Source organism: Equus caballus, chromosome 10 (assembly GCF_041296265.1).
Source record: "Equus caballus isolate H_3958 breed thoroughbred chromosome 10, TB-T2T, whole genome shotgun sequence".
Lineage (NCBI taxonomy): Eukaryota > Metazoa > Chordata > Mammalia > Perissodactyla > Equidae > Equus > Equus caballus.
In genome coordinates, this window is record NC_091693.1 from 10,490,001 (window position 1) to 10,517,247 (window position 27,247).

The 27,247-nt window shown below is 55.8% G+C and overlaps 1 protein-coding gene and 1 long non-coding RNA gene across 2 annotated transcripts in view; one reads left to right on the plus strand and one right to left on the minus strand.

Annotated features, from left to right (window-relative positions):
• The window catches only part of FCGBP (Fc gamma binding protein), a 40,836-nt gene that overhangs the window by 2,028 nt on the left and 11,561 nt on the right, over positions 1 to 27,247 (minus strand). Inside the window, exons 6-18 of the mRNA XM_023649733.2 lie at positions 24,540 to 25,107; positions 19,184 to 19,776; positions 16,338 to 16,920; positions 16,030 to 16,229; positions 14,701 to 14,842; positions 12,243 to 12,580; positions 9,927 to 10,500; positions 9,094 to 9,710; positions 8,125 to 8,668; positions 6,481 to 7,052; positions 5,604 to 6,177; positions 4,402 to 4,601; positions 2,585 to 2,968 (exon numbers count right to left, since the gene is read on the minus strand). Of these exons, the coding sequence (XP_023505501.2) occupies positions 2,585 to 2,968; positions 4,402 to 4,601; positions 5,604 to 6,177; positions 6,481 to 7,052; positions 8,125 to 8,668; positions 9,094 to 9,710; positions 9,927 to 10,500; positions 12,243 to 12,580; positions 14,701 to 14,842; positions 16,030 to 16,229; positions 16,338 to 16,920; positions 19,184 to 19,776; positions 24,540 to 25,107 (5,889 nt within the window). The remainder of the gene's footprint in view (positions 1 to 2,584; positions 2,969 to 4,401; positions 4,602 to 5,603; positions 6,178 to 6,480; positions 7,053 to 8,124; positions 8,669 to 9,093; positions 9,711 to 9,926; positions 10,501 to 12,242; positions 12,581 to 14,700; positions 14,843 to 16,029; positions 16,230 to 16,337; positions 16,921 to 19,183; positions 19,777 to 24,539; positions 25,108 to 27,247) is intronic.
• LOC138915705 (uncharacterized) lies at positions 7,503 to 8,833 on the plus strand. The gene is made up of 2 exons (XR_011421827.1): positions 7,503 to 7,579; positions 7,988 to 8,833. It is a non-coding gene; the product is annotated as an uncharacterized lncRNA (long non-coding RNA).

The following is a 27,247-nucleotide window of genomic DNA, read 5'->3' on the forward strand; positions in this document are numbered from 1 at the left end:
AAGGTGATGACCAAGACGGACAGGATCCCTGTCCACCTGAGGATCATACTCTACTGATGGCTGCTTCCAGCAGGGCTGAGTCTGGGACCATCCCCACACAGTGGTGGGAGGATGAAGAGCATCCACTGGGGGAGGAGTGTGCGGAGCATTGGCTGTATCTTCCCACGGGACCCAGAAGACACCCGTGGATGTCTCTGCAATCAAGAAATAGATCAGGAAAATAGAGACACGCTCATCTGGGGACGTCAGTGCAGCCTGACATCTGTGTTTGGGTCTTGGGCTCTACCACACAGGCCATGGCTCATTGCACTGATTCGGCATCAGCCCTCAGGGAGGCCAAACAATTCTCTCTCTCAGAAATTTGGAACTGGGGTGGTGAGAACCATGGGGATTGTCAAATGCAAAGCAGTTGTAAGTGACACGAAGTCAAGGGGCAGAAGAGAGGGGGCACTGGCTGGCGTGGACTCATGAGGCAAACAATGAAAGGCCTGAGGAGGTCTCTAAGAGAAAGCTGGAGGACAGTTGAGGGAAGGGTCAAGTGGCCTGGAATTGACAGAGGCCAGGGGAAGTTCCCACAGAGCACTGCACTTGGAATCCATGTTGGTCTCCATGTCCACACAGTCAGCACCAGCACCCCGTTCCCATCAAACGGTTAAGAGCGTGGGTGCTGGTGGGTTCAAAGCCTGGATCTCCTAGGCACTCTCTGAGTGACTTGAGAAAATGGCTTCACCGTCTTGGGCCCTAGATTTCCCTCCCTGTAACATGGGGACAATAACAGCCCCTGTCCTGTGGGTATATTGTGGGGAGTCACCAGCCTTGAGTGTGACTGGCAAAGAGCCTGGCAAAGCCTAAGACTCCAGTAGTTGTGGGCTGTGGTTGCCGGCCTCCAAAATGGCCCCCAACGATCCCACCTCTCCTCCCACACTGGGTGGAGTTTGGTCTGCATGACTAACAGGATAAGGAACAAAGGATGGGATGTCACTTCTGAGATTGCAGGATATGAAGACTTCTGTCTCGGGGGCGCTCTCTCTTTGGGTCACTCACTTTGGGGGAAGCCACGTTGCGAGCAGCCCATGTAGAGAGGCCCACGTGGCGAGCAACTGAAGCCTCCTGTCAACACGCACGTGAGGGAGTTTGGAAGTGGAACCGCCAGCCCCAGCCCCAAGCAAGTCTTCCGGACCCACAGCCCAACTCAAGAGCTTGGTTGCAACCTCACGAGAGCCCCCAAGTCAGAACCCCTTGTGTTCCTGACCCTCAAAAACGGTGTGAGAGAATGTGTGTAGTTTTAAGCTGCTAAGTTTTGGGGTAATTTGTTAGGCATCAATAAATACTGAATACATCAGTTATTATTAATACTCATATTGTTGTTGAAGTGGTCAGCTGTTGCTTTTGCTCATCCAGCATCTACAGCACTCTCATCTGGTCGGAGAACTTCCCTCTGACATTCCCGTGGGTGCCCAGCAGCCTCCCACTCTCAGCCCAGCAACATGCTGGGTGTGTGTGCGGAAAAGCGTTCACACAGCAGGCCTGAGGCCGCTGTCCTGAGAAAGGCTGCTGGCAACGCCGGCCCTTGGCTGAGATCTGGGAACCCGGATTGTTCATACGATCAGTATGGTTTACGCTGAACGCCTGCTTTCCTTCCGGAGTCTGAAATTTCGGTATGCCGGAGGCAGAGGGTGCCCACGGGACCAGCCCCCCACGAGAACCCTGGGCGCTGAGTCTCTAATGAGCTTCCCCGGCAGAGAGTCCACACGTTTTGTCACAACTTACTGTGGGAGGCGTTAAGCACGTCCTGGGTGACTCCATGGGGAGAGGGCTTGGAAGCCTTACCTGGTCTCCCTGTACTTTTTCCTGCTGCTGATTCTCCTCTGTTTCCTTCCAGTGTAATAAATCTTACCCAAAGCATGATGATACGCTCAGTCCTGCGAGTCCTCTTAGTGAGTCACTGAACCCTGGGGCAGTCTTGGGGATGGTCAGCATTCCATCCCTAAGGTCACAGGGATTTGCTCCACAGGTGGGTATGTGACCCAAACTAGCCCAGTCAGAAATAATCCTGGGGCTTTGGTTGGACCACTTCCTGCTGAGGTAGCTAAGTGGCAGGATGGGGCAGCTGGGGGTTGTCTCTGTCCCTGTGAGGGGAAAGCCTGTCTGAGAATGAAGCTGATTGGGTGAACAGCAAGTCTAAAAGATAGAGGTACAAATCCAGATAATACTGCCAGGGCACCTGGATCCAGCCATTCCTGAGGCTCCATCCTTGGATTTTTCTAGTTATGTGGGCCAATAAATTCATTTTTGTTTAAGGCAATCTGAATTTGGTTTTCTTCCACCTGCAACCAATAGAGTCTTGATTAATACTAATATCAAAACTAGTAAGTTACTTGAGTGTGTTTTTGCTCCTCAACAACTCAGCCAGAACAGAGGGACTAAGCTGGAGATATTGAGACAAATACAAATCCAGAGACCAAACTGCAGAGATCTGGATCACAAAAACAGACAGCAAGCCAGACAGGCAGCCAGGAAGGCAGGGACACTGCAACGGGAAGAACAAAGCCCAGAGGAGACAGCCCCCTGTGCCCAGGCTTACCCACACGCCGTTGTTTGGGGTCACAGTCACCAGCCCGTCCTGGAAGAAGATGTGGGCCTGGCCTACAGCTTTATCTTTGCCATGGCAGGGCCAGACGCCAGCGAGCACACGGTACCAGGGGACGGTCGCCCGTAGTCCCGGGCAGCGGGAGGAGACCTCATAAACGCCGGAGGAGCCGATGGCACTGCGGGCCCCGTCGAAGGTGGTGAGGTTGGCACCCACGGAGAGGGAACAGAGACCCTGGCGGACCCAGCAGTCTCGGACGCCACTCTGAACATCACACACGCGGCCTAGCAGGCAGCCGGCCGCCTGACACGTCAGGCCGGCGCTGGCGGAACAGGAACAGCGCTCGCTGCAGTCTGAGCTCAGCAGGGAGGAGTTCACCTGCGCAAAGAAAGGGGCCGGGTGAGGGGGGCGTGGTGGCCTTCAACCCTCTGGAGCCACGCAGAGCCACTGGGCAGCGACTCCCGATAGGAAACCTTCTCGCACGGCCAGAGTGGTGGGGGCTGTGCTGGGGAGGCCCAGGGGATTGTGGGAGCCCAGAGGAGACACCTAACCCAGCCTCAGGGATCAAGGAGGGCTTCCTGGAGGCGGTGAGATTGGAAGGAAGGAGCAGAAGTTTGGCATCTCCTTCCCCAGAAATCCTGGAATGCCAGACCCTCCAGCCCACCTCTTTTCCATGAATAAAACTGGGCCGAATGAGGATGGGGTGTGGTTAGCTACCTTTCCTTGATTTGAGAAATATGCTTTTGAAGAAGTGGGACGCGTCGCAGTTCAGAGGGTGTGCCCAAGGCTGCTGGGGTGTGAACCCCCATCACTCCTGGCTAATGCGGAGCCTAGGGCTGACTTCCCTTTGTCACACTTTCCTGATCCGTAAAACGGGGAAAATAACAACAGTACCCATCTCATAGGACTGTCGTGATTATGAAGGGAATTAACATCTGTAACCAACTGGGTGCCTGGGAAGAGCTCAAAAAATAACAACAAAAAAAGTCAACTATTAACTTGCAATTCACATTATTACACGATTGTTAGCTGAGCTAACGCTGCGCTGTTGTAACTTGCTATTCTTTTTACTGAGCGTGATGAATGTGGAGGGCGAGGCCCAGTGCCCAGCGGGTGCATTTCATGCACAGCCACACCCGGTCCTCAGACACTTACGGCCCAAGATGAGGTAAAGGCGGCTCAGGGAGGGGACTGTAATAGGCCGAATGATGCCCCCTCCCAAGATATAGGTCCCAATGCCTGCAACCAGTACATGTCACCCTATACGGAAAAAGGGTGATTATAGATGTGATTAAATTAAAAATCTTGAGATGGAGAGATTATCCTGGATTATCTGGGTGGGCCTTAAATGCAGCCACATGTATCTTTATAAGGGGGAGGCAGAGAGAAATTTTACGTCACACAGATGAGGAGGGGAATGTCACACGGAAGCAGAAACTAGAGTGATGCGGCCACAAGCCAAGGAATGCCGGCAGCCACCAGAAGCTGGGAGAGGCAAGGAATGGCTTCTCCCCTAGAGCCCCTAGAAGGAGTGGGGCCCTGCGGACACCTTGATTTTGGCCCAGTGATACTGATTTCTGACGTCTGGCCTCCAGAACTGTGGGAGAATAAATTGCTCGTTTTAAGCCACACAGTTGATGATCATCTGTCACAGCAGCCGCAGGAATCTAATACGGGGACATGCCCAGCGTTGAGCCACAGGTGGGAACTGGTGGCAGCTCCTCTGTCCTCCCCTTGAGGGGGTCACACAGCAGCTCCGAGTCCCCGCTAAGCTCCTCCACCCTCCCTGCCCACCTCCAGCCCCGGCTCACCGGCAGGTATCGGCCAGCATGGGTGCAGCCGCAGTCCTGGATGGGGATGCAGACACCGTCGGACAGCAGGAAGCGGTCGTCGCACTCACAGCCCTCAAAGCAGCGGCTGGTGCAGCCCGTGAGGCCAGAGAGGGCGGCGCAGGAGCCCCGGCAGGAGCGCGTGCAGACGGAGTAGTGGCTGTGTGCGGGGCACTCGAGCGCTGCAGGGAGAGGGGGCGGGTGGCGTCACACGGGCACCCACTAGTGAGTGGGCTGGCGGTGCTGGGGACAGAAGCCATGAAGACAGACGCAGGCCCTGCCCTACGGAGCTCATACCAGCGGACAGACAGTGACGTCCCAGCGTGATCAGGGCTGCACTGGGGACCTACAGACAGGGTGGTGAGGACCAGGATGGGGGAAGCACAAGCAGAGGGTTTGGGGCCGGAGTGGGGCAAAACAGGGAGCTGTGAGGACCGGCGGTGGGGGAGGCGGGCCCTGGGCTCTGGCTGAGCCATTGGTGGAGGGTTCGGCTGCCCAGAGATGAGGACCAGCATCCAGGAATAAGAGGATGAGATTTTGGGTGAAATGCCGGTGTCATATGGGGACACAGCAGGTGTGAGGGACCCTAAGGACACCAAGCAAAAGTGTCCAGGAGGCCACTGGACCCCTGAGGCTGGCAGTCAAGAGAGAGGTCAGAGCCGGAGACAGACAGTGTCCACTGTCAGCACTGAGGACAAATCTAAGGCTGTGGAGGTGGACGATGGCCCTGGACGTGGGTCCCACCCTGAGGACAGAGAAAGGGACACAGCCCTGCCCCGGGGGATGAGGGGCCACTGCCTTAGAGAGCCTGAGGGGACGCGGCCCCGCCATGGGGGTTTGAAGGAAACAGATACCCCTAACCAGGGGTCTCTGAGGGGAACAGCCCTGGGCTGGGGGTCTGAGGGGCTGCAGCCTTGTCCTGGAGGATCACAGGGGATGGTGGTCCCACTCTGGGGGGTCTGGGGGAGCCACAGACTCAGGCTCTGTGGTTGAGCCTCTGACCCACTGGACGCGCCCTCCCGGGTCCCCACAGAAAGGGTCCAGGATGAGCCCTGAGGAAGAGCTGCATTGGAGGGTTCAGGACAGCGGGCCCCTGAAAGGGGTCTGAGAAGGGCCAGTCAGCAGGCCAGAGGGCGCCCCCCCAAGCCTGCTCTGGAGTCCCCTGAGGGCCCAGGGACACTCACGGCAGAAGCTGTCTGTCCTCCAGGACGTCACGGCACCGCCGGCCGCCTGGCAGGCCGCAGTGTAGGCTGCCATGCTGCTGCACAGGAAGGCCCTGTCACCCTTGTGGGCGCACAGGTCGTACACGCACTGGCGGAAGTACTCGGAGGGGCTCAGCTCGGCATGGCAGCCCGCGAAGGGGCCCTCGGGGTCCCGGAGGCGCCCGCAGGCCTCGGTGCTCTCGTAGGCTGCCGTCTCCTGGGCCAGGCACACGGGGCAGCCCTGCGGCCCGCAGCCCTCGCCGCAGCCCTGGAGGGAGCTGGGTGCCCGCCATGCGGCTCCGAAGGCCTCCACGCTGGGGGCCACGGTGCCACTGGGCAGGACAAAGTCGTCGCTCCAGTTGCCATTGAAGTTCCCACAGAGGCCGCAGAGCCGGCCGCGGAAGGGGCTGGGGACGGATATGAGGATGTGGGCATCGCCATCAAAGAGAAGTCGCAGCCCCTTGGTCGTCTGCAGAACCATGTTCCGGCCCTCGGCGGTCACCCGCACGGCGCCCACAGCCACAGGCAGGGTCACGGCCTCGCCGTCCACAGTGACCTGGGTGACAGGGTTAGGAGGCGGTCAGGACTCACAGGACCACAGGTAAGGTAGTCCCCTCAGATTCTCAGGGTGGAGCTGTGTCCCTCTCAGTCCCCTTGGGGTGGGGCCATGTCCCTCTCAAACCCCCAGGGTGGGCCATGTCCCCACAGACTCCCCAGGGCAGGGCTGTGTCCTCCTCAGATCCCCAGGACAGATCTGTGTCCCTCTCAGTCCCCTTGGGGTGGGGTCACATCTCCCTCAAAATCCCCAGGGTGGCGGGTTACCCCTTCAGACCTTCAGGGCAGGGCCATGTCCACCTACCTGCGGCCCCTGAGTCAGGCCCACAACCTGGTCAGCCACGATAACCAGCAGGCGTTGGGGATCTCCGGCCTCATTCTTCTCAAGCATGATGGCAAAGTCCTCGTCTCCAGGCTGTGGGTGGCAGACTTGGGCCAAGACGTAGGAGCAGGAGCCATGCAGGTCATAGACACGTCCATCGAGGGTGACGTAGTGGATGCCCCCATTGGCCAGGCAGCGGCCACAGCCTGTAGGGTGACAGGCCTGGACACCGTCCTCTATCCGGCACTCCTCGTAGGGCCTGCAGGCCGCGCCCTCCTGGCAGCTGACGAGGCCGCCCTGTCCGCACTCACAGCGCCGCTCGCACTCAGGGCCTGGGTAGAAGGCCTCGCCCAGCGGGTAGTAGCGGCCGTTGTACAGGCAGCCACACTGGCCCACAGGCACGCAGCTGTCACCGCTGAGCACGAAGCCGGCATCGCAGACGCAGCCCTCACGGCAGGTCGGCTCACAGTCCTCAGGCACCGAGAGGCTGGGGCAGCTCACAGGGCAGGAGTTCCCGCAGAGCTCGTAGTGGCTGTGGGCAGGGCACTGGACGTCTGTGGGGACAAGATGGGAATGAGCCAGGCAGGAGTGAGGGTGGGGGACAGGGGGAGGCACGCTGCGAGAACCTGCCTAGTGAATCTGTATGTTCTGCCTGAAAATACTCCATGAGTGAGTGTGCCCAGGGATCTGAGCCGGGTATCTGATCCCCTACATGTGCCAGGGGGTTTAGGGTGGGAGCTGGGTACCAGGTCTCTCTGGCCAGGCTGCGTGTCAATCGGATGGAGCGTTTCTAAAGATCAAGTGACTGAATGGGCGAATTTGACCATGTGTATCTGACCAAGAGATGCAGGATTAAAACCAGCTGTGTCCGAATCTGACTGGGGTATGAGGCTGGATATATCTTGGGGTATGAACCTGTCTGAGTGTGCCCGGCTGTGGACGTCTGACCTGGAGCCTCTGACAGGGTCTGCGTCAGTGTGTGACTCTGACCCTGTGTATCTCATAGATGCAGCCGACAGGATAAATCTAACAGAGGAGATCAGCCTAAATGGACCTGCTGGGACCATCTGACCATGAACCGGTATGTATCGGCCTGCGGCTAAGTCAGGGTCATGATTCTACCTGGGCACCTCTGCCCAGGTGTGTCTCAGTGCAAATCTAACCAGAGGAGTCCCCGTCTGAGGTTATCGGACCAATTCTATCTGACCCTCTGTATTTCACTGTGTGACAGTCTAGGGGCATAGGGCTAGGTGTGACTCACCAGGTCTCTCTGAACAGGGGTACCTGACAGAATCTAGTTGACCAGGGCCATCTCGCTGTGTACCTGTGACAGGGTTAGCCGCCCCAGCCCAGGATCTCTGAGCCGCATGAATCCCCAACAGCGGACTGGACCCAGGGTTTCTGACCCAGTGTATCCCAGTGTGTCCCACTGCATACTATGTGACCTGGTGTATTTCAGTGTGAGAACGCAAAGGTGTTTCTTTGACAGGAGACGTCTGGCTCACGGGATGCAGGGTGGTGACTAAGCCCCACGGAGCGGGAGCAGGCTCTTGTCTCAGAGTCCCGGGAAGGGGGCGGCGGGGACCCCCCAGTGTGCGGACCGTGCATGCACGCATCGGTACTCACGACAGAAGTCCGGCCGCCTCCACTCGCCGAGCTGGGCCCCAGCAGCCTGGCAGAGGGCCACGTAGGCGGCCACCGCGGGGCAGAGGGCCCCGGGATGGCCCTGAGCCTGGCAGGCGTCCAGCAAGCAGGCCTGGAAGTACTCCGCGGGCGGCACGAGGGAGTGGCAGGGCGCCAGCGGGCCGTCAGTGGCCGAGATCACGCCGCAGGCGTCGGGACCGCCGAAGGGCTTCTGCTCCTCGGGCGTGCAGGGCTCCGGGCACGGCCCGGGCACGCACTCCCCGCAGCCCGCGGCGCCGCCCACCTGCCAGCCGCTCGGGTCCCCGCCCACCGCCGTCAGGTCGTCGGCGGGGTCCCGGTTGTAGTTCCCGCACAGGCCGCAGAGGGCGCCCGCGTAGGCCGAAGACACGCGCAGGCGCACGTTGCTGTCCCCGTCGAAAGCCAGCGAGAGCCCGGCGGCCGCGGTCACCACCACGTCCGCGCCGCTCACGTACGCGCTCAGGCGCGAGTCCGGCTGGAAGGGCAGCGCCACGAACTCGCCGTCCACCTGCGGGCGCGGGGGTGGGGCTGGGGGTAGTGATCGGCGGGGACACCGGCTCGAATCCGGGCTCCACTACCTCCCGGGGTGGGCGGCGGAGGGGAGATGGAACCCTGAGCACGTGACCTCCGCCCTTGTAATAATAATAGCAGTAATAATAATAATGAGCATCTATAGACACAGAGTCACTGGCTCCTCACTGTACCCTCTGAAGCAGGCGCTTTTCTCAGACCCATTTGACAGAGGAATAAACTAAAGCTCAGAGATGGGGAAGCCGCTGCTCCAAGCCACCGAGCTCCAAGGCCTGTACTCTGAACCCCTGCATCATGCCCGCGCTAACCTGTGAAAGGTAATCAGGGCAATGGCAGACCCCTCCCTGTCCCAGGCAACCCCAGGGCCAGCACGTGCTCCTGCCTGGCCCACAGACCCCTCACCTGCAGCTTCCGGGGCCACTGGGCGCTGAGGGTCAGCCTGTGGCCGTAGATGTGCAGGGTGACGCTTCGGGTGTAGCTGACAGCCTGGCTGCCCCGGTGCTCATTGGTTACAGTGACCGTGAAGTTCTCAGCTCCCGCGGGGGGTGCGTGGCAGGGTGCACTCAGCAGGTACTCGCAGCTGCCCTGGAAGTCGAATCGGTGCCCGTCCAGGGTGGTGTAATGGGGGTCGCCCCAGGCCTGACATTCAGCTGTGCTGACAGGCTGGCAGCCATACTGGCCCGAGGGCAGCAGGGCACACTGTTCACCTAGCCCACAGCTGGCAGGCTTGCAGACCAGCGAGCCACCGCCAGGCCCGCAGTGGCACCACTGGGAGCAAGTGGCATCCGCCCAGAACTCGCTGCCTGCCTCGTGGTAGGCGCCGTTGGCCCAGCAGCCGCAGCCGCCATCCAGGGGAACGCAGCGGTCGGCACTGAACACGAAGCCCGAGTCACACTGGCAGCCCTCGGTGCAGGGGCCCTCACACAGGGCTGTGGTGGTGGGGGGCGTGGGGGACGGGCAGCTGGCCGGGCAGGGTGGGCCACAGAGCTCGTAGTGGCTGTTCTCAGGGCAGGGCATCACTGCAGGTGGATGAAGGAGTGGGAGGGAGAGAAAGAGAGAGAATGGTGTCAGGGGGTGGGGTCTGACCATAGGGTGGGAGGAGCCAGAGAGAGAGAGACTAAGAGGGACAGACTGAGTGGGTGGGGGGGCGACCGGAAGGACTGGATTGAAACCCCAGCAGCCCCACAGGGACAGGACCCGGCCCCCAACTCCTGCTCCGCTCCCCTGATACTCACTGCAGTCGGTCTGCTCCCTCCAGTCCTTGATGACAATTCCAGCGGCCTGGCAGGCGGCAGCATAGGCAGCCAGAGCCTGGCACAGGATGTCATAGACCCCACCGCCCAGGCAGACATCCAGAACGCAGCCCTTGAAGAAGGTCTCCGGGGTCACGTGGGCATGGCAGGCGGCGAAGGGGCCTCCTGAGCCAGGGGCCAGGGGGCCACAGAAGCCAGGGCCCTCGTATAGGTCCAGCTGGTCCTCGGGACATGTCGGGCAGGACCCCTGACATTCGTGCCAGCAGAGTGGGTCCCAGTCTGGGACTCTCCAGCTGCCGCCCCAGACGGGTATCGAGGGAGCCAGCGTGCCGTTGGGGAAGGCTTGGTCATTGCTGGGGTTGCGGTCCATGTTCCCGCAGAGCCCACACACTGCGCTGTCATAGCTACTGGGCAGCGTCACCTCCACTCGCCAATCCCAGTCATAGGTGACCGTCAGCCCAAAGTCAGTTGTCAGCACCGCTTTTGATGCGCCCTGGGTCACCGAGAGGCGCCCACCAGCCACGGAGACAGGCAACGCTGTTAGCACACCGTTCACCTGGGGGAAGGGAGGAAAGGAGGCAAAAAGAGGTCACTCAAGGTGGACAGGCCCCTGCTCTTGTCCTGCCATGGCTGGGAGCTGCCAAGGCCTTCCTTACCACTGATGGTTGTATAGCCATTTGACAAACATAAACATGTGCTCTAGTCCAGGACTTGGGGGCTGAGACCTCACACTGCTTCTTTTTCTGGTTCTCTCTCTCTCTTTTTAAATTTTATGTTATTTTATTTTTTTGAGGGAGACTGGCCCTGAGCTAACATCCGTGCCCATCTTCCTCTACTTTATATGTGGGACACCTGTCACAGCATGGCTTGATAAGTGGTGCATAGGTCCATACCCGGGATCTGAACCGGCAAACCCTGGGCCACCAAAGCAGAGTGCATGAACTTAGCCTCTCACTTTTTTTTTGTGAGGAAGATTGGCCCTGAGCTAACATCTGTTGCCAATCTTCCTCTTTTTTTGCTTTCCTTCTCTCCAAAGCCCCAGTACATAGTTGTGTATTCTAGTTGCAAGTCATTCTAGTTCCTCCATGTGGGAAGCTGCCACGGCGTGGCTTGAGGGGCGGTGCACAGGTCCACGCCTGGGATCTGAACTGGTGAACCCCGGGCCACCAAAGTGGAGCGCTGAAACTTAACCACTGGGTGGGGCCGGCCTGCTGGCGCAGCGGTTAAGTGCGCACGTTCCGCTTCTCAGCGGCCCGGGGTTCGCTGCTTCGGATCCCGGGTGCGGACACGGCACCGCTTGGCATGCCATGCTGTGGTAGGCATCCCACATATAAAGTAGAGGAAGATGGGCACGGATGTTAGCTCAGGGCCAGGCTTCCTCAGCAAAAAGAGGAGGATTGGCAGATGTTAGCTCAGGGCTGATCTTCCTCAAAAAAAAAACCACAAAACTTAACTACTGGGCCACAGGGCTGGCCCTCTGGGTGTCTCTCTTGATCTCTGTCTCCCTCTGTCTCTCTCTGGGTCTCCCTCTCTCGTGCACTCTCTCCCTCTGTCTGCATCTGTGTGTGTGGACTTACTTTCTGGGTCTCTCTTGATCTCGGCCCATCTCTCTGGCTCTTTCCCTGTGTCTCTCTCACTCACTTCCTCCCTCCCTCCTCGTTCCCTATGTATCCCTGAGGGTCTGGACATCTCTTCCTCTCCTCACCATCATTTAGTGAGCGCCCCCTTGTTGTTCCACACCTCACTCTCTTCCTGTGAGCTGCCATTGATTTGCATCTCCATGACCCTGGGCAGGAAGAAGGGCCCGTGTCTCTTTCTCTCTCTCTCTCTCTCTCCACCTCCCGGAATTTTGCTCCACGTCGGAGCCTCTGGGCCTCTCATTTGTTTCCTCACAAACATTCACGGGGGGCGGGGGGGGGCTCACCCGGTCAGCCAGGCCCTTGACAGACGCTGCCTCCCTGCGGGGCAGGGCCTGCGGATCCCACTTTCACCGATGAGGAGGCCCACCACGTAAAGTCATGTGCCCAACATCACACGGCTCAGGAGAGCCTGGATTCAAACTCAGGTCTCCACAAAGGCAAATTCTGAAGTGCTATGGTCAAGCCCTTAGCAAAGGCCTAGGTTCGCTTAATTCCCAACAGAGGGGTGATGTTTTTGCTGTAATTATTGTTGTTTTTGCTGCCCTTTTGTTTCAGGCCTAGACAAAGACAGAGCGCATTGAGCTCCTAACTATGGCCGGCAAAACCCCTCCTGGGTGGGGGGTGAGGGGGGCTCAGGGGACCATTCCACGGGACTCACCCGGACTTTGCCGATCTCGCCTTTGTGGATGGAGATGTTGGTGCCGAGGGCAGCCACAGTGACTAGCCTCACGTAGGATACAGCGGGGTTGCCCCGGTTCTCATTCTTGGTGGTGACGGTGAAGGGTGGCAGGCCCTGGGCGCTGACCCCAGGGCAGTCGGTGGTCACCAGTACGTAGTTGCAGGTGCCCTGGAAGTCAAAGTTCCGGCCATCGAAGGAGTGGTAGTGTGGGTCACCCCACAGCCAGCACGTGACCTCATATTTGGGCACGCAAATGGCCTGGCCATCCTTCTCCTGGCATGTCTCCTGTGGCCGACAGTTCACATCTTGGCATGGGTCTGGGGGTGGAGGAGACAGGACTTTGAGGGGCTGCCCAGCAGAAGGCCGGCTGCTCCCCAGCATCTGCGTCAGTCTGTGCCAGGGATACTGGCTCTGAGGGCTGCCATGGGTGAGGCCAGATTCCAGGGTCCTCACTCTGAATCCCAGACCCCCTGCAGTTTGCTGTTTCTGAGACCAGGCCCTGGGGGGCCCCATGTTTGAAATTCACACCCTGTGGAGGACTGTGTCTAAGACCCCATCAAAGGTCCCCACATTGAAGACCCACGCTCCCAGGTCCTTCCAGCCAGAACCTGGGCCTAGAGGCCCTGCATCAGCACCCAGCCTCGGGGTCCCCTTGCTTGAAATCTCAGCCCCAGGGAACCCAGGTCTGAGACCAGAGCCCCAGGGGTCCGCACCTCTATGATGCCAGCCCAGAGGGCATCCCTGAGGGCATCCACAGCCCCAGAATTCTCTGTGCTCTAGACCTGGGCCCCGGGTTTCCCAAGCCTGAGCTCCCAGCCTCCCGGGGGCCACCACATCTGACACCCAGGTCCTGGAAGTCTCTGTGCCCAAGACCAAGGTGCTGGAGGAACTTTCTGGCAAGAACCTAACCCCAGAAGTCCCAACACTGGAGACCCTGACCCTGAGGACTCCGTATCTTAAGTCTCACGGCCACGTAAGACTCCAACGCCGGGATTACTGCATCGGAGACCCTGCCTTGGGGATCTCATTTCTGCCCTAACTTCGAGGGTCGCTTTCTCCACAACTCTGTTCCTGGGGCCACTCTATCAGTGACTGCAATGTTTGAAACCCCTACGTCCAAGACCCCAGCCTTAAAACTCCCTCCTCTCCTCCGGTGCTGTTTTTCTGTTGCTTGCCTCTGAGCTCCAAACCCACTCATAGTTCGGCTTGGTCAGTAGAGGGCGCTGGAGAGTCACTGCAGGAGGAAGGGACTCCCAGGGCCTCTGCTCCCTGGCTCCTGCTGGCCCATGGGGCGTGGGGCACTGGGACACCCACTCCCTGAGGTCCACCGGCCCCAGCTGGCTTCCCAGTGAGTCACTCGGGCGCCCTGCCAGGCGGCTTCTCAGTGAGCTTCGCCAGCACCCCAGTGGGGGTTTCCCCAGCACCAGCTCCAGCCTGCACAACCTCTCTGCCTCCAGGGAGATGGGCCTCTCAGCCGTGGGGTGGGGCCCCTCTTCCCAATTCCCTCCTTCCTTGGGGGCTCTGCTGTAGCCCGAGGGGCAGCGGCTGCTCCCTGCATCTGCTTTTCTTGTGTCCTGTCACATTCTTTTTACCCCTTTGTAGATAATCCTCTATTTCAAGTAAAGAATTTTTTCTATTAAACTTTCCTTACTCAAGCTACTGTGTGGTTTCTGTCTCCTGGTTGGACCCTGACCGGTGTACCCCCAACCCTTGGAGTCCCTCTTATCCTGCCCCTCGGCTCAGAGGGTCTCAGTCCCCCACCTCTCAGTCCTGGAGGTCCCCTTCACTTATCCTAATAAGGGAATTAATTATTCTCTGCCTTTCACCCTAAGAAACCAGTTCTGGGGGGCGGCTCTGTGTCTTTGACTTAATCTGGGGGGTCCCATGTCTGAGACTGATCCCCTATTGAGGAGGGCCCTGTATCCAAGACCCTGGCCTTGGCGGGGTCTCTGCCTGAGACCTCAGAACTCTGCTTTCTGCTCCTGTCCTGGGGGTCCCAGTCTCCCTACCCCTTGGGATGGCGTCTGAAGCCCCGAGCCTATTCCCACACACCAGTGGTCAGCAAACGATGGCACCGAGGCTGCCTCTTATAAGTTTCATCAGAGCCACGCTCCCTCACTTACACAGCCTATGCTGATTTCATGCCACGATGGCAGAGCTGAGTAGTTGTGACCGAGACCATACGGCCTGCAAGTGTAAATATTTATCATCTGGCCCTTTAGAGAAAAAATTTGCCTGACCCTGCCTTATGCTGAGGGTCTCTGACATCTGCCCTGAGGCCTGGATTCCACTATAAGGGTCGCTGCCTCCCAGCCCAGGGGTCCCCAGGTCTGAGACCTCAATCCTCCCGTCATGAAGATCCAGTCACGCCACCCTCAGCTCCACAGTCCCTGTCCTCTGTTGCCAGCCACCCAGGCCCCCTGCCCCAGCCCAGCACCTTTGGTGACGCAGCTCAAGACGCCTTTCAATGGCTCGCACACCTGCCCCGGCTTGCAGCTGTGGGCCTGGCACACCATGCTTCCTCCAGCGTGGCACGTACACTGCTGCCGACAGCTGTCGATGAGCACCGTCTGCCCTGGCTGTGGGGACAGAGGGCACAGCCATCAGGGTGGGAGCTGACGCCAGCATCTCCAGTGTCCCAGGCACAGAGGGGTTGGGAGGACATGAAAGGGACATCTTTCAGCAGAGTGGCCCCTTGTCTTTGAAACTAAGGCACGGGATGGCCTTGGGGTCCAATTCACTCATTCATTCATTCACTTTCATTCATTTACTCATTCCTTTATCCAAAATATCGATGAAACACGTGCTGTATAGGAGAAAGAGTGCTCTGGAGCAGACGGCCGGGTCTGAGGCCTGCTTCTGCTATTTCCAAACTATATCTCTCTGCACAGATGACTTAACCTCTTTATGCCTCAGTTTCACCATCTGTACATTGCGGATAATAACAGCTCCTACCTAGGAAAGTATACTTGAGCCCATAAGATGTACAAAGTACAGGTGAAATGAAAAAGGATTTCCTGTAAACAGTCCAGACTGGGGAGGAGACGGAGGCAGAAATGAAACAAGACTGGGAAAATGATGATTATTTTCAAAGCTGAGTGACAGGGACGTGGAAGTTTATTATACTGTTCTCTTGACTTTTGCACACTTAAGAATTTCCATAATAAAAAGTGTATATATATAATGCAATATATATGTATATTGCAATGCGTATATATCTACACGTAGGTATATTGTATTGTCTCTATATATGTAATGCATATATCTTGTACGTATAACGCTTGAAGCAGCAGCCAGCACATGGTAAGTGCCATCTCCCTATTTGCTGTTATTACTATTATTATTCTGATGAGGAGAACAGCAGAGGGTCCCTGCCCTCAGGGAGCCCACAGCCCTTTGAGGGAGACCGACCTTAGACACACACTCAGATCAGAGGAAAAGGCGTAACCGAGAGGGTGGCAGAGAGAAGCACAGGGAGGGAGCCGCTGGTGTAACGGAGAAGAGTCTGGACCTGGGTTACAAAGCCAAAACTTGACCTGGGAGCCAGGGAGGGCTTAAGGTTGCATGACCCGTGGTCATATTTAGAAAGGTCTTTCCCACTGCTGGGGGGACGGTGGACCCGAGGGAGCCAGGTGGAAGACGACAAATGAGACCACGGTGGGGCCTCGGGGTGGGTGGGAGAGACATGCGGGAGGCCAGTGGACAAGGCTGTGGGGCCGATGGGCTGTGGGAGGGGGGTCCAGGATGAGGATGGCTGGGTCCCTACCTCGTAGTAGGCACCGTTGTGGTAGCAGCCGCATTCCTGGATGGGCACGCAGGTCTGGCCATTGTTGAGGAAGCCAGGGTCACACTGGCAGCCTTCAGCACAGCTATCCGGACACTGTGAGGGGGCACTGAGGGCCGCGCAGCCCACGGAGCAGGTGTCTGCACAGACCTCATAGTGGCTGTTGGGAGGGCACGGCAGCGCTGCAAACAGGGGGTGCCAGTCAGAGCCCCCAGAAGGGAGGGGCTGCAGGGCCTGACCTTCCCCTCTCCCTGCCCCCGAGTGTCCCCTGCTGTCTGCCCCTCACTCACGACAGAAAGATTCGGTCCTCCAGGGCTTGACGTGGCCTCCAGCTGCCTGGCAAGCGCTCACATAGGCGTGAATGTTGTTGCATAGGATGCTCTCGTCCCCGCCACCCAGGCAGAGATCAAAGACACAATCTTCCAAGGGACCCTGGGGATCCAGGAGCTTGTGGCAGGCAGCCAGCGGCCCAGTGGGGCTGGCGAGGAGCCCACAGAACTTCTCCTGCTTGTACTTGTCCTGCAGCTCGGGTTTACACGTGCCTGGGTCACAGTCCTCCTCACAGGGGGGCGGTGGCACACAGGGAGAGTCGGGCACCTTCTCCTCCCAGGAGTTGCCGAAATCTTTGGGGTCACTCGCCTGCGAGCCGTCGGGCTTCTGGAAGTCATCCTTGGGGTCGCCGTTGTAGTCCCCGCACAGGCCGCACAGCTGCCTATGGTAGTTGCCGGGGACGGTGACCCGCACATTGTACACAAGGTCGTAGGCCACACGCAGGCCAAAGTCAGTCTCGATTATGACGTCAGAGCCGTGCTTGGAGGCGCGGACCCGGCCCTGGTCCAGCACCACGGGCAGCTTCATGTCCACACCGTTCACCTGGGAGCGGGGAGATGGTGCACGTCAAGAGGGCAGACCCAGTGCAAGCGCCTGCCTGACACTCAACATCTGTGTGACCCCACCTCTCCTGGCCTTAGTTTCCATAACTGTAAAATGGGCATAATAATAAGATATTGTAGTGGGTTGAATGGTGGTCCCCAAAAGATATGTTCACCAGAACCTCAGAATATGACCTTATTTGGAATAAGGGTCTTTGTGGATATAATTAGATCTCCAGATGCGATCACCCTGGATTAAGGTGGCCCCTACATCCAACGACAAGGGTCCTTATAGGAGCCAGAAGAGAAGACACAGAGACACACAGAGGAGACAAAGACACGGATGGGAGTGATGTGGCCACAAGCCGAGGAACCCCTGGAGCCACCAGAAGCTGGAAGAGGCAGGAAGCATGCTCCCCAAGGGCCTGCAGTGCTTGCTGAACTTTGATTTTGGACTTCCGGCCTCCACAACTGTGAGAAAATAAATTCTGTCGTTTGAAGCCACCAAGTGTGCATTAACATGTCGCGGCGGCCACAGGAAACTAACACGGTACCCACCCGTTACTGGGGGGCTCAGTGATGCAGTCACTGACTCCAGGGCTGCCTGCCTGGGCTCAAAACAGCTCTGTCCCTGGTTCTCTCTGTGGCCTTGGGCGGGTGAGTCACCTCTCTGTGTTTCTGTTTCCCCAGCTCCTGAGTGGGAATGAGGTACCTACCCCAGGGAGCTATCGGGAGGGCGAGATAAGTTAAACTTTGTAAAATTCTCGGAAACGTGTATGGCACGGAATGAATGCACTGGGAGCCTTCCGCCATCATTATTAGCTACGATTGGAAGTTTTTATTTCGAGGAGTTAATGGGTGCTAAGGGTTTTCGCTTTAAGCATCAGTGGGTGGAAAAGTCAGGCTAAATTCCTGGGGAAATGAACTTCTTGGCTCCATGACCCAAGACCCAGTGGTTTCAGCTGAAGGCTGCTGGGCACCCACACAGCCTTATCAATGCCCCCCTGATGAACACGCTCGCTCGGCCTTCTTGAACGCAGACACGATGAGTGTCAGATTCTTTTGGAAGTGTGAGGACTCAGAGGAGAAGGCAGGAGAAAGACATGCTCCTGTCTGAACCTCCTAAAGGCACAGTCAACTGCCATACAGCCCAAGAAGGAACGGGGAGTGGTTAAGGACAAGTGACTTAACCTCTGTGCCTCAGTTTCCTCATCTGTAAAGTGGGGATAATAATAGTTTCCACCTCATAGAGATGCTGAGGGATTCAGTGGGAGGCAAATAACAAGAACACCAACAACTCCTATGTACTGAGAGCCAACTATATGTCAGGCGCTGTTCCAGGAGCTTGCACGACATCAGGGACGATATATATTAAAGCATCTAATGCATGTTCGTTGGGTAGTGAGCACCTGAAAAAATCAGCTATTTATCAGCATCCTCATCGTCAATTCTGTTACTAGTACAACGGCCACGTGCCTGCATTTTAGTGGGGTCGCTGGAGAAATCCCTCTAGTGTAAGTGAAATGCCAGTTTCCACATGAGACCAAATCCTTCTCTGTCGGCAAAGCACCATGGAGAGCGCCCAGGGTCCAGGGCGCCTTCTCCTGGCACGCCGTTCTGGCTTCAAGTCCTGCCTCACCTGGGGAACTTTGGGCCAATGAAGGGACCTCCTCCTCTAAAACATAAAGCCAGTCATGGTACTTCCGGCTTCTGTTGTGAGGATAAAATGATGCCATGGATGTGAAGTGCCAACAAGGTCTGGGGTCAGCCGTGTAAAAACTGTGGCTGCCATTGTCGCTGTTGGTATGGTTGTTAAGGGGTGATGGGGTCACCCATAGATTGTCCTCTGTCCTTGAACCTTTCCTATCCCTGAACTTTCCCAACCTCTGATTGCATCACTGGCTGGGAGACCAGGGGGGTGGCTGGAGCAGGAGCCAGGTGGAGAGGAAGATGGAGTGGAAGGGAAAGGGGGTAGGAGAGATGTTCAGAGGACAGCTGAGGGGCAGGGAAAGGGGACACTGAGGAGCAGAGAGAGGGGGAAACTGAGCCACATGGGAGCAGGTCCCAGGTCCTCAAGGCCGCCTTCCTCCTTGGCCCCCCACTCTGCACTCTGACCGGCACCTCCTCTCCTGGGGACCCCATGCCTCCCACATCCGCTCCGAGCTCCATGCCCCCTGCCCCTGGGCTGAGTGCTGCCCGTGTCCGACCCACAGATCGCCGTCTGTCCCAGGCCCATCCCCTTCCTGTTCTGCCCCTGCGCTCACCTTGACCTTCCACTGATTCTGCTCCAGCCGCAGGGTGAAGTTAGCCACCTGGACAGTGATGGCCTTGGTCACACTGACTTTCCCGTTGCCCCAGGCCACATTCTCCTGCAGGACGGCAAACTGGTGCAGGCCAGGCCGGGTCCCGCAGGTCCGAGCCAGCGCGTACACACAGGTGCCCATGAAGTCGAAGCGTTTGCCGTCGAAGGTGGTGTAATGGGGGTCTCCGGATGCCTGGCAGGTGGCAGAGCCCACAGCCACGCAGCCCAGGATGCCACCGGATGGCTGGCAGGCCTCGTGCGGGCCACAGGTGGAGGGCTCACAGGACACCAGGCCACCCTCCTGGCAGTGGCAAAGGGAATTGCAGTCCGGTCCTGGGTGGAAGCTCTGGCCTGGCGGGTGGTAGGCGCCCGCGTAGACGCAGCCGCAGGAGGGCAGGGCCACACAGGACTCACCACTGAGCGCGAAGCCCTCATCACACACGCATCCCTCGTGGCAGTCGGAGCCGCAGCCCCCGGGCACCGGGAGGTCTCCACAGGACAGTGGGCAGCCGGAGGCACACGCCTCGTAGTGGCTGTGGCGTGGGCAGTCCAGGGCTGCAGGGAGAGTGGCCGTCAGGACCAAGGTTCCCCACTCCCCGGCGACACAGCTCACCCCGCCCCCGCACACACGCGTGTGCACATGCTCACACACACACACGAGGGGCCCAGCTGTGAGAAGCCCCTCTGTTCAGCGGGGCCTGGGGAACAGATTACGTCATGGTTAACCCGATCTCCGTTTAACTCTGGTTTGGGGTTATCTGTAACGTCTTTAAAGACCTGATTCAAGCTGATAACAAGTTGTGGAGATGTGGTCCATGTTTTAAAATACAGACGCATGCATAGTGCGTGTGTGTGTCATCTATCTAGCGTATTTGTGAATGCGGCATTTTTCGCTTCCTCATTCTATCGCAGTAATACGTAGTCATAATAGCAATTCTATCGTACACTAAAATACTTAGCCAGTGTTGTAAAGAAAAGGAAAAAAATCTCTGTTCCTCTCTCCAAACTCCAGTCACTCCAGACTATCAGACAGACGGTTTCCTCAAAAAAAAAAAAAAAACAAAAAAACAAAAACTGAACCCAATCAAGCCTCTCTATCTGCTATGTCCCATATGATAGGCACTGTGGCCACTTAAATGAAAGTTAATTAAAATGACATAAAATTGAAGATTTCGTTCCTCGGTCACACTAGCCCCACTTCAAGTGCTCAATAGCCCCATGTGAAGAGTGGCAACCACATGGGCCAGCTCAGAATAGGGCATTTCCACCATCACCAACATTGATGACAGCGCTGGTCTGGATCTAATATTCAGTTTACAAGAGAACCTAGGGGAGAGAGGGACAAGATAAGCAACACCACGAAGAAGCAACCAGCGAAATTCAGACAGCAGGAAATTCTGCAGGAGAAATGACCTGTTTTTGTCCCCAGAAATACACGGCATGAACAAAAGGGAGGGGTGGAGAGGGAGATAGATAGGCGATACGGCGGGGAGAGTAAAATAGATTGTGGAATCTAGACAGAAAGGATGTGGGTAGTCACGGTGAAATTCTTTCGACTTTTCTGTATATTTGAAAAATTTCATCATAATATGTTGGGGAAAAAAAAGGAAGGGGGCTCTTACAGGATAAAAGTGATTTAAGAAAAATCAGCCCAATGCAGTGTACGGACTTGTTCCGGATCCAGATTCAAAGAAACCGAAAAAACACATTTTTTGGGACAATTTGGGGAAATTCGAATCTAAGTTGGGTCTTAGATGATATTAGGGAGCTAGTGCTATTTTCCTTACTAGTAATAATAGTATGGTGGTCAAGGTTCTTCAAAGGCCTATCTGTTGGAGATGTTTATTGTAGTATTTACGGGAAAACTCATACGTCTAGAATTTGCTTTAAAATATTTCAGCAAAATAAAAAGAGAAAGGGGCAGTGGAGGAAGAGAAGAGAAACTGAGAATGAGAAAATATTCACAATCGTGGAAGCTGGTGCTGGGTGCGTGGGGTCAGGCCCCACGCCAGGCCCCCTCTGCCTGATGTCTGAGTCCTTGCAACCCACTCTTCTAGAACTTCCAAGGGGTGCAGGGGCAAGAGTCGTTTAAAGGAAATAAAGAGATTCTCAATTTCCACAGAGGCCACAGAATGTAGCAACGAACAGTGCAAATGCAGGAGCCAACCTGCCTGGGCCCAGATCGTGCTGCCCTGCTGTGTGACCTCAGGGAAGTAACTTAACATCTCTGTGGTTCCATTTCCTCATTTTGTAAACCAGGAACAGGAACGATCTCACCTCCCAGGGTGCTGGCGAGGATGAAATGAGAACCGTAAAGCCCTTAGAAGTGGCCCTGCCCAGTGGGAAGTGCGCCACCCGAGCACTAGCTGTAAGTACACCCACCCCTCCTGAAATGATCGGCCTGAGGATGCACCTGCCATGGAGCTGCCTCTCCCTCCCCACTGGCCCTTGTTCTTTTGGCCCTGAGCTAACATCTGTTGCCAATATTCCCCTTTTTTTTTTCTCCCCAAAGTCCCAGCACATAGCTGTGTATCCTAGTTGTAAATCATTTTAGTTCTTCTATGTGGGACGCCACCACAGCATGGCTTGATGAGCAGCGTGTAGGTCGGCGCCCAGGATCCAAACCCGTGAACCCCAGGCCACCGAAGTGGAGTGTGTGAACTTAACCACTACCCACCCAGGCCAGCCTCCCCCTTTTTTCCCCGACTGTCCCTTTTGCAAATGTGGTTCTCCTGTTTTACAGAGAACAGCGCAGCCCCGACCCATCCCAGATCTTAACACGGTATGCTGCCCTAGGGTGTGACACGAAGGGACGATTTCAAATACTGCTGTAAGTGTGGAGACAAGGAATCACGAATCATTACTGGGTAACAATTCGGTTCCAACTCTGCTCCCGACAAAACAGAAGGAGGGCCTGAGTGAATCGGCTGCTCAGAGGTCAGAAAAAGTAAGTTTTGTGGTGTCTCCTTGCGTGACCGACTTCCCTACGACTTGAAAGGAGCTCAGAGGGTGGAGTGACGTTTCTCCACCAGAACTCCTTCCGCTGCCACCTGCTTATAAGAGCATGTCTACAAAAATGAAAAAATAGGATTACAATTGACGCTGAGTTCCATTCTCACAACATCCCTGAACTATTGGGGAAAATGCCCTATTCGCCTCACTAAGAGACGCCTCTCCAACACATTTCACCTTTTTAGGTTTAATATTTTTTATCAGTCGTGTACTCGTGATTCTTGCAATGATACCTCACTCCATGATTTTTTTTGATTAGCACTTAGAGTCTTATGGTCTCCTGAATTTCTAGAAATTACTGAATGTTGTTCACATATGTATATGTTTGTGGCAGAGAAGTATGATGGGGATTGTGACAGCCTGCTGATGGCCACCCCCGCCTCTGGGCTTGGCTGTGGTATTGGCTTCGGCCAAGGGGACATCAGCAAACGTGATGGTGATGGCCCAGCAGAGGCTGGAAGTGCCTGTCCACCGGGGCTTGTCTGCCCTTGTGGCTCTTCGGGAGCGGAGCGCACTGTGTGAAGGAGCCTGTGCTATCGGCTGGAAGACAAGACCAAGCAGAGTGGAGACGACCCGTCTCGGCTGAGCTGCCCCAGACCAACCAGCCTGACAACTGCCAGATGCATCAGTCAGACCACTGCAGACCATCCAGGCCCCCGTGGAGATGAGCCACGCTGGCCCAGACGAGGAGAACAGCCCAGCAGCCCACAGAACCATGAGAAATAACAAATACCTGCTGTTTTAATCCACTAAGCTTTGGGGATGTTTGTTACCCAGCAAAAACTAACTGTTGCAGTGATCAAAAAAAGAGAGTTTCAGGTATATACGTCTATTACATTAGATTCAATTCTATTGGAACTAAAAACCATTAGAACATCGGTTCGGGAGAGCAAGGATTTTTTTCCCTCCAGTGTATCCCCAGCACCTGGAATACAGGAGGTGTTCAACAAACAGTTGCTGAATGAATGAATGAATGAATGTAAGTTGAAGGAAAAAAACGAATGATGTGACATTCGTGTATTTTTCAATGGCCAGTGATGTATGCCACTGTGTTCAATATGTTTAAAAGAGTAATGTAAGTCAAGTAACAGTTTTATTTTAAAATGTCACCATCATGTTGATAATTGTGGAAGGCAGATGATGGATATTCGAGGGGCTGTTCTCCTGTTCTCTCCAGCTTTGAGTATGTTCAAAATTTTCCATAATGAAAATATTTTTAGGGGCCAGCCTGGTGGCATAGTGGTTAAGTTCGTATGCTCTGCTTTGGTGGCCCAGAGTTCGCCAGTTCGGATCCTGGGTGAGGACCTACACACCCCTCATGAAGCCATGCTATGGCGGCGTCCCATATAGAACTAAGAAGGACTTACAACTAGGATATACAACTAGGCACCGGGGCTTTGGGGAGAAAAAAAAAGAGAAAGATTGGCAACACGTGTTAGCTCAGGGCCAATCTTCCTTACCAAAAAAAAAAGGGGGGGGCAGACCTTGAAAAAAATTTTAAAAGTCAAAAGTTATCATTTGCTAGAAATTATATCCTTTGTAATTATTTACACTTAGGATGGAAAACTAGAGATGTGTGGTTCCACTCTTATAAAGTTCAAAAGCGTGAGAAGTGAGAATAATGGCTACGTCTCGGGGCACAATGCTGGGAAGAGGGCATGAAGGGGCTTCTGAGGGGGTGGGGGGCCTGGTTTGGTTCTTGGGACAGGTTACCCAGATTTGTTCTCTTGCTGGACGCTGACTAAGCTGTTGGCTTATGACATGCACCTGTCTTTGAATATGTGCGTTCTAGTTCAGCAATAATCCTAGGCAGTAAAGTCAGATGAATGGATGCACAGCTTTTCAAACTTTTACAGCCCAGCGTAAATGCCGAAGACCATTCCTGCACCCACATCCGAAGCGAGGGCCTCGAAGTGACTGTCCACCGGGCCAGGCAGATGTCATAAAGGAGCGCAGCAGGTCAGATGCGGGCCAAGAAGGGGAGGGGAGCAGGTTCCTTCTGCAGGCAGCTCCTCTCTGAATGACAGCCGCCATAGGGGCGTCAGACCTGGGGCCGCCCGTGTGTTCGGTCATTTCAAAAACATCTATTGCATCTGTGGCTTCCTAGCTGTCATGATCCTGGGCATGGGACAGAACCTTCCTGAGCCTCAGTGTCCTCATCTGCTCAATGGTCACAACCCCAGTCCCTACCTCATAGGGCTGCTTTAAGAATTAAATGAGTTAATGATATTCAGGCGGTAATGAATATACATAAGGCTGAGCCACGCCCCCCCCCCCCCCCCCCAGTTGTCACTCCCGGTACTCACGACAAAATTCCTCACTCCTCCAGGCGTGCACGGTGACCCCGGCGGCCTGGCATGCAGCAGCGTAGGTGGCCAATGCATCACACAGTGGCTCAGTCTGGCCTGGCAGCAGGCAGCGGTCGTAGACGCAGTCGCGCACGACACCCTGCGGGTCCAGCACTTTGTGGCACTCCCGGAAGGGCCCCTTGGGGTCGGCAACGATCCCACAATCCTTCTTGCTCTGAAGCTGCTCAGCCAGCAGGGAGTCCAGCTTGGGACAGTCACCCGGCTCGGTCGCTCCACAGCCCGGCCTCGTCTCCTCCTGCCAGCTTTTCCCAAAGGCCAGAGCATTGGCCGCTTGGCCCCCGCCCCTCAGAGCCAGGTCATCACTTGAGTCCCCATTGAAGTTTCCGCAGAGCCCACACAGGGCCCCAGCATAGCTCTGAGGCACCTTGACAGTCACATGGGCATCCCAGTTGTAGGTGACAGTCAGGCCAAAGTCTGTGCTCACGACGGCCTTTTGGCCCTGGCGGAACACCTGCACCTGTCCATCTGCGGCCTGGAAGGGCAGGTGCCGAAGGATGTCGTCCACCTGGATGGAAATGCAGGAGGGCCAAGGGGTCAGGGCAGTCATGGCTCTGTGGCCCAGCCCTCACTCACTCGGTTCCAGCGATTCTGGGCTCCTTGCTAGTCTCTTGAGCATATTATGTGTGGGCCCACCTCAGGGCCTTTGCACTTGCTGTGCCCTCTTCCTGGATTACCACCCATCACTCTTCACTTGGCCATCTCTACTTCATCTTTTAGGTGTCAGCCTTCATCCAAACCCCTTGTAATGGCCTAAAAGGCCCTAAATTATCTGAGCCCTACTTCTCTCCAGTTTAATTCTCCGGTAGCACCCCGTTCCCCACCCCTGCAACTCCAGCCATGCAGGCATTTGGGTATTCTCCTGAACTCATCAAGCTCAGCCCAGCCCCAGGGCCTTTGCACTTGCTGTACCCTCTATTTGTGGCGTTCCTAGCCTCTTCCACATCCCTATTCTTTGCCTGGCTGCCTCTCCATCGTCCTTCACGTCTCAGCTTAAAATTGAACCCCTCTACCCACGAGGCCCTGTCTGTCCCCGCTTTTCTGACCTCATCTCCTACCAATCTCTCCATCCCATGTCCCCAACCTCATTCTCTCGGGGGCGGCCCCATGCTGTTCTGCGCTCGTCAAGCTCAGTCCAACCTCGGCCTCTGCGCCTGTTGCTCCCCCTGCCCAGGAACGACCACTCTTCGCCTGGTGGTCTCTTCCTCGTCCTCTCAGCTTAAATGAGAAGCTTCTATCATAGCCACCCCCTACACCATGCCTTACCTCCCCACTCCCATTCCAGCCCCACTGGTCTCCATGCTGTTCCTCTCCCCTCATGTCTGTTCCTGCCTCAGAACCTTTGCACTTGCTGCTTCTTCTCCCCGGAGCACACTTCCATCCACTTCTCTCCCTGCCTGTTCCATCTCTTTCTTCAGGAGAGGCAATAGGATGCAGCGGTCAAGAGTATGGACTCCGGAGCCAGACAGCCTGGCTTCAAATCCTGGCTTGGCCACTCATTCGCTGTGTGATCTTGAATAGATGACTTAACCTCTCTGTGCCTCAGTTTCCTCGTCTAACAAGGTTAACTGTTTCACAGAGTTGTTACAGAGATTAAATGAGTTACTGTATGTCAAGCATTTAAACATAGAAGTAATGAATATATTTTGGCTATTATTATTCAAGCTGCAGCTTAGATGTCATCTCAGAGAGGTGGAAACAAAAATATTAATAATCACGCCCTCTGTTTATCTAGAAGATTCTCTATTCTAAACCCTAGGCTTTCTGGGCAGAATTTCCTTGACTCTAAGGTCCTTCTGACGATTACCAGTTAAGGCCTGGCCCATGGAAAATTCTCTTGATTTCCCATTTCCAATTCATCCTCCTCCCCAAGGCATGGGCCACTGTCCCAAACTGCTCCGTAAGAATTGCTGTGAATCCTACAACAACCCACCTCTGGAGTTTCATCTTTTCTTTAAAGAGAAAATCAGTGGTTCTCAGCTTCCACTGGATGGTGGACCCCCTAAGAAATATTTGTCCAGAAACCTGCCACCCTCCATGAGTGGGGCCTGTCTAGGAGTCCCCCGGGCTCCTATCTCTAGTTCCTGACCTTTTACAAGGCCCCTTACTCTGAAAATCAACGTCCTCCAGGAAAGGCTCATATCTATAACTTGGGAGGGATCCTAACAATAAAATATTGTCAGCAGGGGCCGACCCGGTGGCACAGCGGTTAAGTGCACACACTCCACTTCGGCGGCCCGGGGTTCTCTGGTTCGGATCCCAGGTGCGGACATGGCACCACTTGGCACACCATCATGCTGTCATAGGTGTCCCACATATAAAGTGGAGGAAGATGTGCATGGATGTTAGCTCAGGGCCAGTCTTCCTCAGCAAAAAGAGGAGGACTGGCAGCAGTTAGCTCAGGGCTAATCTTCCTCAAAAAAAAAAAAAAATTGTCGGCATTTACTGAACGCTTGCTGGGTGCCAAGGCCTCTTTGAAACCCTGCAAATATTAACCTATCAACCCCCCAAGACCACCTTGTGAAGGGGCTCTGGCTGGGGAGGTATCCTCTTATTACTCCATTTGACAGAGCACAAAACTGAGACCCCTGGAGACAGAGTCACACAGCAAGCAAGAGGCAGCATCTCTTGGCTCAGGAGCCCCGGCC